We start from the raw sequence: 15638 nt of genomic DNA, 5'->3' as shown, positions 1-15638 counted from the left end.
GAAAACAGGAGCAGGAGGTGGGAAGTTAATTGTTAGCAACTCAGAGTACCAGGGAGCACAATAGTGGAAGTTAACATTTAGCAACCCATTGATAACCAGTTGTCACCCTCCCAACCCCCATCATTCATTACCTACACTGATTGCCTATCCTTTACCCCTGCCTCCATTTGCTGAGGAATGTGACATATCCTGTCCACTTAGGCTAGGAAGGGCTGCATGCAAATTGTGTTTTTAGCAAAGAAAGAATGTGGCAGGGTCAGCACTGTGGGCCCATTTTATAGAATTATTCTCTTAACCTGGTGTTCTCACCATTGTCATTTTTCTGGCATTAGACAGGTCCTCCACTGCTGAGCTGCATCCCCAATCGAATCATATCTTTTTATATTTTTTTAATATTAAAGAGCTAGTAAATATTTATATGCTCTCTGGATAGTATAAGTCTATCAAAGTAAAAAGAATAATCAAAAATAACCAACATGGTTTTGACATCATAATGAAAATACAAATAACTGGGACAGAAGCAGACCTCAAACAGATCAGCAAGCTTTCCTTTATTTTGCCCCAGAGTCAATCATCAGGCATAGGAGGACTCATTTTCTGGATACGGAAATGGTCTCCAGGTTGTAGAAGGAGCCTCAGTTTTACAGTTTACAGTGAGGGTAAATTAGTCGTTGGAGACGATGGATGTGCGATTCAAATAGTCAGGGACCTAGCTATACAGGTGAAAATTTCAACTCAGGAAAGCAGTTGTAAAATTTGTCACTGAGAAAAGCTCAGAACTGGTTGTTCTTCCTTCCTCTTCGACCCATTGTTATCTAGAGCTTCACTATTTGTTTTTCTCTTTCCAGGACTCATTGGCAATGGGAAATGATAAAAGTCCAGGGCCCAGAGTTTCAGTATCTGCTTTCTCCCTTCAGAACCCACTGTGGTTAAGAAAGGGTGAATGTTTGCTTTTGGTGGAGGTGCTGGGGATGAACCCAGGAAGGGATGAAAGTTTGCTTTTCCCTCAGGGCTCACTGTCACTGTGAAAGGATGTACTGGGAGAGGTTTAATGTTTGGCTAATTTCCCGCTCTCCTCTGAAGCCACACTATTTTTCTGGGGGGCTGTCTTGTAGGAATATTATTTTCTTTTTGTTATTTATATATGACAGCAGAATGCATTACAATTCTTTTTTTTTTGAGAATTTTTTAATATTTATTTTTTAGTTTTCGGTGGACATAACATCTTTGTGTGTATGTGGTGCTGAGGATCGAACCCGGGTCACACGCATGCCAGGCGAGCATGCTACCACTTGAGCCACATCCCCAGCCCTACAATTCTTATTACACATATAGAACACAATTTTTTCATATCTCTGATTGTATACAAAGTATATTTACACCAATTCGTGTCTTCATACATGTACTTTGGATAATAATGATCATCACATTCCACCATCATTTCTAACCCCATGCCCCATCCCTTGCCCTCCCACCCTTCTGCCCTATCTAGAGTTCATCTACTCCTCCCATGCTCCCTCTCCCTATCCCACTATGAATCAGCCTCCTTATATCAAAGAAAACATTTGGCATTTGATTTTTTGGGATTGGCTAACTTCACTTAGCATTATCTTCTCTAACTCTATCCATTTACCTGCAAATGCCATGATTTTATTCTCTTTTATTGCTGAGTAATATTCCATTGTGTATATATGCCACATTTTTTTTTATCCATTCATCTACTGAAGGACATCTAGCTTGGTTCCACAGTTTAGCTATTGTGAATTGTGCTACTATAAACATTGATGTGGCTATGTCCCTGTAGTATTCTGTTTTTAAGGCCTTTGGGTATAGACCAAGAAGAGGGATAGATGAGTCAAATGGTGGTTCCATTCCCAATTTTCCAAGAAATCTCCATACTGCTTTCCATATTGGCTGTACCAATTTGCAGTCCCACCAGCAATGTATGAGTGTGCCTTTTTCCTCACATCCTCACCAACACTTATTGTTGTTTGTCTTCATAATAGCTGCCATAATAGTGACCCTTCATAAAGAGATTTTAAAAAAATTATAAAAGTATCCATGCAAAGTAACAACTGTACCTTGAAGGAAATCAGAAAACAGTTTGAGCCAAACAAGGCTCAGCCCAGGAGCACAGATTCAAGTTCTCTTGAATGAATGTTTCAAAAAAAAAAATAGTAGGTGTTACAACTTATTACCTAAAACAAAGGTTAATTGATACATTGAATAGATAACAAATCTGGGGACATTACATAGGCAATTAAGATAGAGTGGTAAAATTTGACCACTGGACTGAATGGTATCGTAGTGATACAGGAGATCTTGTTTTGTTCTTGCTCTTATGCTCTGCAATGATAAAATTTCAGAAAGATATGAGACTTAGTAATAATATAGCAAAGTTTATTAGAAGGGAAACAAAACAGTCTCAGGGAAGATTGACAATGAGCCCCCTTTGTTTCCCAGTTTTATTGGAGATCTTAGGAAATTTTCTAGAGTGTTCTGCCTAGTTACCACCTTTCAACTTTTGACTGACAGTAGGATTGCATCAGATTTTTAAGTCCCTACTGCGCATGATCTTACCCACACCACAGGTACCCAAGCAAAACTTACTGGGGGGAGGAGGGAATTTTACTGTTAAAAGGACATGTTAAATTTAGATCTAAAAGCAAATCTAGGTTACCTCAGCGGGTACTTATTGGTTCCAATTGGAACTTGTTCTTACAGATTTTATGGTCATTGACCTTTGTTTGTAATTATCCTATCTTCCTGAGTCCTGGAATTTTTGGTATATATAAAGGTCTCCCTTTTAGGGTAACTTATATTCTCCTTCTTGATGGAGATAGTAGCTTTGCAGATAACAGGTTGTTTGCTGAGGAATATAACATATCCTATTGACTTAAACCAGGGTAGGGTAGGAGTAACCTTAGGGAAATTGCTTTTTTAAAGAAATTCTGGGGGGTGGGCAGTTTCCCCTCAATTCCATATGCTCATATCTGTCTGCTACCTATTATTACTATATTCTTAGTGAGAAAATTGGTCAAGGCAGGAGTCTGTTCTTTGTCAAGCTATGGTTGGTCAATTAAGTCTAACATTAAAACAGGTTCATCTAATAGATACAAAAGTCAGAAGGAATGGAATGTTTTCTAAAGGCTGAAATAGCCCCTATAATCCTCTAGTGTCCTCCATTGCAGGACTTCAGTAAGCCTGCCCATGTTTACAGTTCCCTGTGGAAGAAGTTATTCATCTGGTGCTTGCCTGAAGAAATTCTATCACAGTAGTTTCTTCAAGAATGTTCAATTTTACAACAGGGGAAAAAAATAACTTTAGGACCATCACTGCTGGTTTCCAGTAAACTCTGAAGAATCAGATTCTAGGAGTGGAGTTATAGGTCAAAGAGTATATTACATCTTAATGGGTCTTGCTACATATTCTGTAACTTTGGAAACTATTTTATGTTTTTAATGCTAATTTATTTGGCAAAACAGGATCTTTTAGGGGAGCTTTAATCACTTTTATTATAGCTGTCTTTTACTCTGGCTTTGATTACTGTTGCTATTGGTGTTTATTCATATGTAAATGACTTATTCACTACACAAATGTCTGCTGAATACTAGGCCCTGTTACTAGCTGTGGGAATATAGTAGTAAGAAAAACAGGCAGCTGCCGTGAGGTACTTACATTCTAGTGGAGGACACCATAAACTAAGAATGAAAGAAGGAAGGGAGGAAAGGAAGACAAGATATAGAATAAGAAAAAAAGAAAGAAAGCTAATGATTATAATATGGTTGTAGGTGCTGCATGGAAAAATAAAGCAGGATAAAGGGACTAAGTTAGTTAACAGGACTTTGTTTATAGGGGTGGTCAGGGAACAGGTGACTTTTGAACAGATGCTCAAATAAATTGATGGGCCATATGGGAGGACATTCTGACTATAGGAGATAGCATGTGCAAAGACCTGAGGTAGAAGAAGAGGAGAGTGCCTATTTCTTTTTATTTCTTCTGTGTTAAAAAAAATGTTTCTATCAGATTTTTTTATTTCCGTGAGCTGCTTTCTTGTTCTCTAAATGTTTCTTCTTTTTGAAGGAGAGGGGGTACCAAGGATTGAATTCAGGAGCATTCAACCACTGAGCTACATCACCAGCCCAATTTTGTATTTTATTTAGAGACAGGGTCTCACTGAATTGCTTAGCACCTCGCCGTTGGTGAGGTTGGCTTTGAACTTGATATTCTCCTGTCTCAGCCTTCTGAACCACTGGGATTATAGGCATGCACCACCATGCCTGGCTCCTCCTCTTTTTGATAGCAGTCTTTTTAATTAACCTTTCTTGTTTGTATGAAGATATTTAAGATTATTTATTTATTTTTTGGTTGTTTGGGGGGTTGTTGGTATATATACATGCAAGATTTTTCCCTCATTCCCTATATTATTTTAGTGAGTTTATTTAGGACTACGTTGTAATTTTACTGGGCATTCAGTAACAGCAGAAGAAAATACATTTTTGATATAGTGTTTTCCTCTCTCACTCCTTTACCCCCATCAGGCTTCTCTGTTGGGTTGGATCCTAAAGATTATTCATTTATTATTGTATTTCACCCAGTATTTTACTTGTCTCTTTGAATATCTATTTGCATACTAGCACTGAATTGCCTTATTGAGCATATATTTCTTTGTACCTCCTGCCTATTCCATTACCTACCAGACTAAATACTTAATGTATTTATTTAGTGAATGTTGAATGACATCAAGTAAAATTTTTAGAAATCAAGTGAAAAATGTGACTTCGGCAGTCGTAACCATATTTGTGAAATTCATATTAATGAAAAATGGTTAATTATCAGAGAGAGTGTGTGAGAATATTTCAGAAGCACCCAGATAGAACCCCGAGGCTGGGGTAACATTTGGCCGGGGGCCAAAGATGCTCTCATAAAGGTGACAGAAAGAATGTGAGAGGAGAACAGTGTTGCCAGGAGAGCTGGGTCAAGGAAAGAGAGAAAAGCAGAGGGAAAGCAACAGGGTTGAGAAAGAAATGAAAAAAATGCCTCTGGACTTGGTCTAAGTCCACTCTGAGAAGAGCCCTGTTAGTGCTGAGGCAAGTATTCTTTGGGGGGGAAAGTGACAGAGAAACAAACAAGAAAATACAATAATGAGCAGGTGAAGGAGAAGCACATGAGTACAGTCTACCATTTCAACAAGGTTGGCTCTGAAGGAAAAGGAAGGAAGAACAAGAACTGAAAGAAGCCAGACAGAGGTATAATGCCTCTGGTATGTTTTTTAATAAGAGAAAGACTTGACTGTAGCTCTAAGGACAGAAGTATCCAATAGAGAAGGAGAAACTATCTGTCAAGAATGAGACCCAGAGAACATGATGACTTACAAACTCCAGTTCTTGTTCTTTCCAGATTTTCTTGGATATTACTGCCAGACTAATCTACTATTTAGTCCTCTTAGTATCCTGTCCAAGCCAAGAAGAGAAAGAATCGACTAAGTACTGTGCTCGGCTCCTCCCCAGTCATCACCTAATCCACTCATCATAACAAACCTACAGGGTAGGTATTATTAGCCCCTTTTATAGTGGAAGAAATGGACTCAGAATGAAATAACATGCCAGAATTCAACATAGGTGTTTTGGTCTCCAAGTTTAATTCTTAAAAAAAAAAATCGTAACTTGATTTTCTTGCCTTGCTGTGGCTTCCTATTATTTCCTAATATAACTAGTAAACTAGTAAAACTAGAAAACTAGAGCTTCTAATTTTCCTTTTGATTCATCTTTTTCTGTAGTAAAGTATTATTTATATAGTTATCGAGTGCTTTGTTAGATTTTGTATGAAAAAAGATGAGTAGCAAATGGAAAGAGAAATGCTGTTCCTGATGCCAATATTAATGCTAGCCAGCTTGTTATTGTTTAAATGAAGAAAAATTATTAGTAATATAGAAAGCAGTGAATTTTAATTTAATCAGTGGTCATTAGACTTAAATCAGTTCATATTTAGTTATTAAGGAAACAAAAATTAACATTATGTACAAAGTTTTAGTTAATATATATATATAAAGTATTAGAAATTTATTATTAAGACTGGGCCTAAAACTGGACCTAGCAATTGTGGAGGCTGAGGCAGGAGGATTGAAAGTTTGAGGCCAAACAGCAATTTAGTGAAGTTCCTGTGTCCAAATAAAAAAGGACTGGGGATGTAGCTCAGTGGTAAAATGCCCCTGGGTTAAATCCCTAGTACCAAAAATAAGTAAGTAAATAAATAAATAAATAAGTTTTAAATTTTTTTGTAAAAATTAAAAATATAGTTGGGGATTCTATATTTTGTGCTCTCCAGGAAGCTACCCCTAACTACTCCTAAATGTGGAAGCTTATTGCCTGTGGTTTATATGTGATTTTAAATTATTTTTATAGATGTCCTGGGTAACTCTGTGTGTGTGTGTGTGTGTGTGTGTGTGTGTGTAAATATATGCATACACACATACACACATACCAAGAATTATATACTGTTACAGAGTCCCTATCTGCCTTCATATCAACATGAACATCATTATGTTAATAAATACACATCTTTGTTTCTCACCTACAGAATATTTTAAATGTAGAAGTACTCCAAAAGCATGTTCATTCTTAACAGGACAGGCCCACTGCTATCTCAGGACAGCAGCACTAGCCTCTTTCTGGGTTGCTCTCCCTTAGATATTTCTGTGACTTCCTCTCAGCCCCTTGAAGTCTTGAATTAAATGTCATTTTCTCTTCCTGTGTTCATATGTGAAACAACCACAAAATGTACAACCACAAAAATGGGATCCTAATTAGAATAAGTTATACTCTATATATGTATAATATGTCAAAATACAGTCTATTGTCATGTGTATCTTAAATAATGAAATAATAGTAATAGTAATTCTAAAAATAAAAATTTGCCAAAAAAGTCACTTTCTCCATGAAGTCTGTCCTAATGACCCTATTTAAAATTGAAAACCTTACTTCTCATATTCCCTATTTCCATTTTGTTGCTTTTATTGTTATTCCATAAGGCATACTGCTTAAATACTAGGTGTTTTACTTTTTATATTGATTGTTCTCCTTCCTGTCACTAAAGTATGAGTGCCATAAGGACAGAATTTTGTGTTTTTCATTGCTCATCCTAAGCACTTTTAAGTGTCTGGCTCAATAAATAAATAGTGAATGATGATTTATCATGCTTAACAGATCTGGCTGCTGTGTGGAGACTGTATTGTAGGATTGCAAGTATATACATAGGAAATTCAGTCAGGTGGGTACTGAAATAGTTGTTTTGTTATGAGTTCTTTAACTATTACAAAGAATGTGGAAGAAATATAAAAGAAAAAAACTTGCCCTCGGCTGCTACCCAACCCTCCTATCTCTACCCCAATACTATGTAAGCTCTTGGTATCTGCTATGGCCTATTCTATTCATAAATACTGAAGATCTGTGCTTGGTTATGGAGACTCTTGTTCATGTCCCAATGAGTCCCCAAATTATAGAAATCTTATAAGTTAACCAGGAAAGGCTGAAAAAGCATTCTAAGACAATAAAGGAATATAAGTTATCACTAAAATCTCCTATTTAAGAAAAAAGGAATACAGAACTTCCTATTACTTAATATAAAACAATAACGGTAATGATAAAAGCTTATAATCATTGAACCCTTAGAGTGGTAGAGCTAGAGCATAATGCTGTGTGCTTTATAAAGTCCCTATTTAATGACATAGCAAAGTGTCAAGAGACTGAAACATTGTTCAGTCCTTGACCCTTAAAACTAAACTTCATTAATTTTTAGTAAAGCCATTCTAACAATCTGTCATTTTGTGGATAGATCATAATTAGGGAAGAATGAGAATTCCTCTCTTCTCAATTGCCTAGTTGTATTGGTCAATTGTGGAATGACATTTAATAGAAGTAGTAATAAATAGTAAGAACCCTTTCCTTGATCTTGTCAGTGAGAATTCTTCTAGATATTTGTTTTTATGCTTAGTGCAATGCTAACTTTTCTTGCAAATCAGAAGTGAGTGTTGAGTATTATCTAATACTTTTGAAGTATCTATATATGTCCTTTATATTATGAACTATCAATATAATACTAATTTTAGGTGTTATTTTACTGTAACTAGTATATGTGTATATGGTACAACATGCATAGCAGAAAATTACAATTTTAGCCATTTTTAATGGTTAGTTTGGAGGCGTTTAAATACATTCACATTGTTATGCAGCAGCCACTGCCATCCAATCTTCAGAACTTTCTCATCTTCCCCAGCTGACACTCTGCCAATTAAACACTTCCCCCAATCTCTGGCAACCATTCTACTTTATGACTCTGAATTTGGCCACTGTAGGTATGTCATTTAAGTTCAATCACACAGTATTTATTATTTTGTGACTGGTTTTTTTCACCTAGAATAACGTCTTCAGGTTCCATCCATGTTATAGAATTTCCTTTTTTGACTGAATAATATTTCATCAATGCATTTGCCATACTTTGTTTATTCATTTATCCATTGATGTACGTTTTATTTCTTCCTCCTTTGGGCTATTATGAACATTGCTGCTTTGAGCATTGGTGCACCCTTTCAGTTATATACCATGAAGTGGAATTTGCTGGATTAAATGGTAATTCTGTTTTTAATTTTTTGAGGAACTGCTATACTGTTCTCCACAATGGTTGTGCTATTTTATATTCCCACCAGGCCTGAAAAACCTCAGCATAATACAAGCCATATATGAATAAACTGACAGCATCATATTCATGGTGAAAGACTACAAGCCATTCTTGAAAGATCAGGAACAGGGGAATGATACCCACTCTCTCCACTTCTAATCATCATCACTTTTGTCAGTTGTATAAATATTGGACAGTTTAGTTTCCCATTCTCTTGTTGATGGAGATTTGGGTTTTTCTCAATTTTCTTCTGTTGTGCATAATGTTACTCAAAGCATTATGGATCTTGTATACCTTTGTAAGGCAGATTTACCTAAGTACTTTTATCAACTAGATTTGCTAAATCACAATCTGTTTATTCTCAGTTGTACTAAACTGTTTTCACAATACTTTTAGCAAATATCACTCCCACTAGCCAGCCACATGTGAAAGTTCTCATTACCATACTTTTTAACAAAATATGAAACTATTTGAATTTTTACATTTTGTTATGCAGAGAGATGTGTTAATGGTATCTCTTTACACCTGTATTTTGCCTTCCTCTGTATACCACCGAGATTGGGCATCTTTATTTATGTTTACAAACCATTCACATTTACTTTTAATAAGTACTTGTACAAGGTTTTGCCCATTTTTCTAATGGGCTTAGCTGTTTCATAGACATTGTTTTATAAGTCCAGGACAAGTTCTTTATGGGTCCTGTGTTGTACATATCATCTCCTGGTCTATAGCATCTGTTTTCTGTTTGTTTTGTGTTTGGTGGGGGGGTGGTATCATGGATTGAACTCAGGGGCACTAGACCACTGAGCCACATCCCCAGCCCAATTTTGTATTTTATTTAGAGACAGGGTCTCACTGAATTGCTTAGTTCCTAGCCATTGTTGAAGCTGGCTTTGCACTTGTGACCTCCTGCCTCAGTCTCCTAAGCCACTGGAATTATAGGCATGTGCCACTCTACCCAGCTATTTTTACTTTCTTCATGTCTTTGGTAACTGGAAACATTTAATTATCTCAACATTTATTCACCCTTTTGGTTTTTATGCTACTTCTTTTGTTCTTATTCTCCTCTTATTATAATTTTAAAAATTTATTTCCTGAATCTCTAGATACTTTACAAACTCAATATTTTCTGTGTATCATGATATCATGTATCTTTCAATGGAGGCAATTCTTTCTAGACTTTATTATTATCTAACCTTGTGAATGGATTCTGCTTTGCTTTCTGGGTAGAATTTTATTCCCAAAGAACTTGAATTGGATAGCTGGATATGACCATAGTCAAGTGGAGCGAGATACTGCTGTCATTTCATCATATGTTGCTGCAAATATTTTCATATTTAATTGCATAGATCTCCTCTCTCAGGGTACTTTGTGGGGTCTTGATTTCTTTTAGCTTTTCCCTTTTTATGTTTTTTATATAAACAGGTCAGGTTGGAGGGGAACCCATTTAATGCATCTCTTGCTTCAGTCAGGCCTGTGCTCACAGCCTTTAGATCATTGATTTATTGTCTTATCTCTGCTCTCTTGACTTGGATAAGCAACTATAATCCTGAGATTATAGTTTTCTATTCTCTCCCCCCCCCCCATTGTCTATGGGATCTGAGAAAATAAAGTCTGAGTGACTCCAATTTCCTTCCTTTAGGCCCTCTCTCCAGCAGCTCAACAGTTCTCCTTTGCCTGCCCCTGCCATGCCACTAGTTCTCACCTTCCTGGAGAAGATATTTAGGAAAGTGTAGAACTCTTTAGGATTCTCTTAACTCTGTGAGCCTACTTAAAGTTGAAGGAGAAAAAGCCTGTGGATCACATCAGTTTCAAGTATGTCCGGATATTTTTGTTGCAAACAAGTCTGTTGCCCAAGGGTAGTTTGTGTACAATATCTTACCTACTCCTTATAAGATTTTCTTTACTTGTAATTTAAATCAGTGAAAAATCAGACCAAGAGAAATAAGGAAAAAGTGTTAAAAGTCATGGTTTGAACCCATTTTTCTGACTCTAGGATCAACGGTCTTTTTACTATGTCACATTGTGATGCTTTATGAAGATTATTTGGTACATAATTCTAAGCAGCCTTATGGGAGTAAAAGAAACTGCTGGTAGGAATATCAAGTATGAGGTAGCAGGACTTTCTGTCATCTTCCACCAATCCTAGGTCTTCTGAATATTTTCCCTTTGTTCATCTTCATTGTTTGTCCATCACTCCTTAATGAACTCACTCCTTTCTCTGCTTGCCCAGTAGATCTTCTATCCCTGTCTTCTAGTTCCCCTGTTTTCCATCAACTGGTTCACTGTTTTTTCCTTCCTTTCCAATTTCTCTATGTTATTGTAAAGGTATCTTTGAAAGTTCTAAAACATATCTAATAGTTATTCTAGTTTAATTTCTCATTACTACCTTATACAATTTTTTGTCTCCTAGCATACAAACTAATATACCTTTGAATTTTTTTTTCCAGATTGGGAAAACAAACAGTCAGCTCCAAAACCCAGCAATACTGAAGATTTATCCCATGGGGTCATAATGGAAAGGGAACATGTCTGGCATTCAACCTTAGGGGAAACCTGGGAACCTGGAAATTGGTTAGAGGGGCAACAGGAGAAACATCTAGGCCAAATGGCATTTACCCACGAGGAAACCCTCACAGAGAGAAGGGTATGTAGAGGGGATGAATTTGAAAGATTTTCCAATCAGGGTTCAGTCCTTGATACACCACAAAGCATTTCCATGGCAAAAAGATCCTGTAATTGGATTTCACAAGGAAAAGACTCCAAACAAAATTCTGAATTAATGAAAAATCAAAGAATGTTTGTAGGAAAGAAAATCTATGAATGTAATGAATGCAGGAAAACCTTCAGCCAGAGCTCATCACTTCTTAAGCACCAGAGGATCCATACTGGGGAGAAACCATATAGATGCAATGTATGTGGCAAGCATTTTATTGAACGCTCATCTCTTACTGTACACCAAAGAATTCATACTGGAGAGAAACCTTACAAATGTAGTGAGTGTGGGAAAGCCTTCAGTCAGAGCATGAATCTTACCGTTCATCAAAGAACTCATACTGGAGAGAAACCTTATCAGTGCAAAGAGTGTGGGAAAGCCTTCCGCAAGAATTCATCCCTTATTCAACATGAAAGAATTCATACTGGAGAGAAACCCTATAAATGTAATGAATGTGGGAAAGCCTTTACACAAAGCATGAATCTTACTGTGCATCAGAGAACTCATACAGGAGAAAAACCCTATGAATGTAATGAATGTGGAAAAGCCTTCAGTCAAAGCATGCATCTTATTGTTCATCAGAGAAGTCACACTGGAGAAAAACCTTATGAGTGTAGTGAATGTGGAAAAGCCTTTAGTAAGAGTTCAACTCTTACCCTACATCAGCGAAATCACACTGGAGAAAAACCTTACAAATGTAACAAATGTGGGAAATCCTTTAGCCAAAGTACATACCTTATAGAACATCAGAGACTGCACTCTGGAGTAAAACCTTTTGAATGCAATCAGTGTGGAAAAGCTTTCAGTAAGAATTCATCACTTACTCAACATCGGAGAATTCATACTGGAGAGAAGCCTTATGAGTGTATGGTATGTGGCAAACATTTCACTGGGCGATCATCCCTTACTGTACATCAGGTTATTCACACTGGAGAGAAACCTTATGAATGCAATGAATGTGGAAAAGCCTTCAGCCAGAGTGCATATCTTATTGAGCATCAAAGAATTCATACTGGTGAGAAACCCTATGAATGTGATCAGTGTGGGAAAGCTTTCATTAAGAATTCATCCCTTATAGTACATCAGAGAACTCATACAGGAGAGAAACCCTATCAGTGTACTGAATGTGGAAAAGCCTTCAGTCGGAGTACAAACCTTACAAGACATCAAAGAACTCACACCTAAGGACAGTGTTTACTGTCCCCTTCATCATGATTAACTCTTCAGTAATCAGATAAAGTCATGTTGAGGTAGACACCTAATAAAGGTAACAGTTGTGGGTAATTTTTAGTTGACATACAATCTACCATATTGGATAACATAGACCACAGCAGAGAAATCATATGGAAGTGAAGAAATCTGGATTCAAAAGATAAAATGTACTTTTTAACAGAAGGTTTGAGAAAGTAATGTATAAACAGTGAACATTCATGCTCAAGGTAAGTTCTATTGTATCATACTGCAAATTCTCCTTGGGACATCTGAGAATTCACACTGGAGAGAAAATGTGTCAGTGCTTAACTGGATAGCCCAAAGACCTGGTTTGTAGTCCTGACCTGCCGCTAACTTGGACAAGTTACTCACTTTTAGCAGGTCACAATTTTCTTACCTAGTAAATGAGAGATTTTGGATGTAAAAGGTCTGGGGGATCCCTATTAGCTAAAATGTTACAAACCATGATGCCAGGAAATCTTTTGCCTTTTACTCTGTTATGTATGTTGTCTAGGTGCTTCTTTTCCACAGTAAGGTTTCCTTGGATGTTTCGAGTCAAAATTTTCTACCTCTACCAATTTCTAATGCCCTTCCATGTCCTTCTCTCTTTCCCTGCATTACTTTCTACCTTAAAATGTAGGCTGATTTCTACCAGATAATAGAATAATTGTACAAATCTTAATGTAATAGCATGCTATTTTGAGTTCTTCATAGTCTTAAACTGTTGTTAAATTAGCTGATTATTTAGAAAACAACATAATTTAATATTGTATTTAAGCACAGAAGAATCAAATAAATACATATCTTTATGTCATATTCAGCTATCAGAATGATAGTTGATACCAGGGATTGAGCTCAGGGACATTGACTGAAGGCATGAACACTAAGAAATATGGAAATTTAGCATATTAACACAATATTTGCAACTCAAAACATTCAGAACAATCATAGGGATATTTTATAGATCTGTTATGATGATAGTAGTTTAATTTCATTTCTTTCACACAAATTTGCCAAGTCCTAAATATGGGCTAGACATGATTAGTCAAAATGATTTAAGATTCATTCTTTATTTTTAAAGGATAAACTAAGAAAGTGGCAGTATAATGGGATAGGAAAAGAAAAGTCAAGCAATAATTTATAATTTGGCACAATCTAAAAAAAGCTGTAACTGATTAGGTATGGCTATTTGAAATAGAAGGATGACTTAAATTTCCTATTTGTGTAGATTGGGATTCCATAATTAAAACCCCATAAATTAGCCATCTTTGTGCAACAATGATGTGTTCTGTTTGAAGGCATTTTGATGTGTCTCTGGAACATCCAAGAAAAGAGTCCTGAGAAGAAGTAGAATAAGAAAAGTGGTACAGGGCACACTGGGAGTACTGTCACTGGTGAGGAAAGTGAAGCAAAAGAGGAATCAGTAAAAGCTGAGAGGAATGAACTATCAAAAGAAAAATATAAACAGGAAAATCAGGAAGCAATGAAACCACAGAAGTAAAAGGAAATTTTTAACAGAGATGGGAATAGTTAATATCAAATGCTTCAGAATAAAGTACTTTAATTTTTTTATGGTTCTGGGGATTGAGCCCAGAGCCTTGTGCATGAGGCAAGCACTCTACCAAATGAGCTGTATCCCCAGCCCTGTACTTTGCTTTTTTGGGTGGGGGAGTAATGAAGATTGGGTTCAGGGACACTCAGCCATTGAGCCACATCCCTGGCCCTATTTTGTATTTTATTTAAAGACAGGTCTCACTGAGTTGCTTAGCGCCTTGCCATTGCTGAGGCTGGCTTTGAACTTGTGATCCTTCTGCCTCAGCCTCCTGAGCTGCTGGGATTACAGGCTCATGCCATCGTGCCTGGCTCTAACCTTTGTTTTTGATTATCAATTTAAAACACATAAATTTTAATGTGTTTGAAGAGTGAGTTAAATGTTGAAAATGACTTAGTAGCTTTACTGATATGGGAGAGATTTAGAAAGATGACCAAGGAAATGAGGGCTGAGAAGGGATTTACCTATTAGAAGACCTTTGGCTACAGATATTCAGAATCCTTCTTAACAATGTTTTAGGCAAGTAGGGGTGTTTTTCTCAAATGACAAATGTGGAGGTGGTCAGCATTGATCCACAGATAAGATAATTGAATGATTTACATTTCAAGGGATTTCCATCCTGGTTGCATGATGGCATCCATAGCTTCAGGTAAAATGTCTGCATTCAAATCAGGAAGAAAGGGTTTGAGAAGGACCAGCAACATCTGTGCCTTTTATCAGAAAAGATTTCCCAGAAGCTCTTTAGCACACACCTGCTTGCATCTTATGGGCCACAACTGTTACATGACCACTCCTAGCAGCAAGGGAGGCTAAAAAAAGGAGAGCCTAGCCCTTTCAGCCTTTGTAGTAGAGGTAGGCCAATTAAGGGGTTAGAGAATGGGGCTGATTTAGCCATCCATCTACCAGGGAGCGTTTGCATGATATAAGATAGGATGATTATGTTTACAACTGAAAAGAGGCATGAGAGAGTCGGGAGACAGCAATGAGTAGATGTACAGCTCAGACGAGGAAAATAAGATTTGGCACACAGAGGCTTTAGGAATACTTTCAACAAGAGGAGGGAAACTTTCCAATAAGAGTGGTTGGAATAAATAAATCGTGGGTCCAGAAAATGTGGGCAATAGTGGAGTAAGTGCCTATGATCTCTCATTGTTTAGCTCCTAAGCAGTCCAGAGTCTCTGGGCAATCACTACTCAGGGTTAAAATCTTACTGACTTCAACTCATTGCCATACAAAGCTTCAGCACCTTCATTACTTTCTCTCCCCCTTGTTTTATGCCTTCCTTTTGAACCTTTATTTTTCTGCTGTCTTCGTCATTTTAATTTCTTTTCTACCCATCCCTTCTCTGCCCCCCTTCTTCTTAATTCATTTCTTTCTCTTGAGATCAGGTGGAATACAAACATATGAAGGGAAAGGAGTAGAATGGATATAAGAAAGAGTAATTATTGAAAATCTAAGTTTTGGGGGATACAATTAGTTCAG

The 15638-nt window shown here is 36.8% G+C and overlaps 1 protein-coding gene across 2 annotated transcripts in view; it reads left to right on the top strand.

The window, feature by feature from the left end:
* The window catches only part of LOC114106410 (zinc finger protein ZFP2), a 60151-nt gene extending 46733 nt beyond the window's left edge, over nucleotides 1-13418 (top strand). The window contains exons 1-2 of one of the 2 annotated variants that reach the window (XM_034635183.2): nucleotides 5465-5547; nucleotides 11127-13418. In XM_034635183.2, coding sequence (XP_034491074.2) covers nucleotides 11192-12577 — 1386 coding nt within the window. In that variant the 5' untranslated portion in view covers nucleotides 5465-5547; nucleotides 11127-11191 and the 3' untranslated portion in view covers nucleotides 12578-13418. Of the gene's footprint in view, nucleotides 1-5464; nucleotides 5548-11126 lie in introns of those variants that run through there. The other variant, XM_027953327.3, reaches the window with a different exon arrangement.
* The last annotated feature ends 2220 nt before the right edge of the window (nucleotides 13419-15638 follow it).

The sequence above is a fragment of the Marmota flaviventris genome, chromosome 5 (assembly GCF_047511675.1).
Source record: "Marmota flaviventris isolate mMarFla1 chromosome 5, mMarFla1.hap1, whole genome shotgun sequence".
Lineage (NCBI taxonomy): Eukaryota > Metazoa > Chordata > Mammalia > Rodentia > Sciuridae > Marmota > Marmota flaviventris.
The sequence above is the reverse complement of the archived record's forward strand: the minus strand, read 5'-3'. Positions and strand labels throughout refer to the sequence as shown.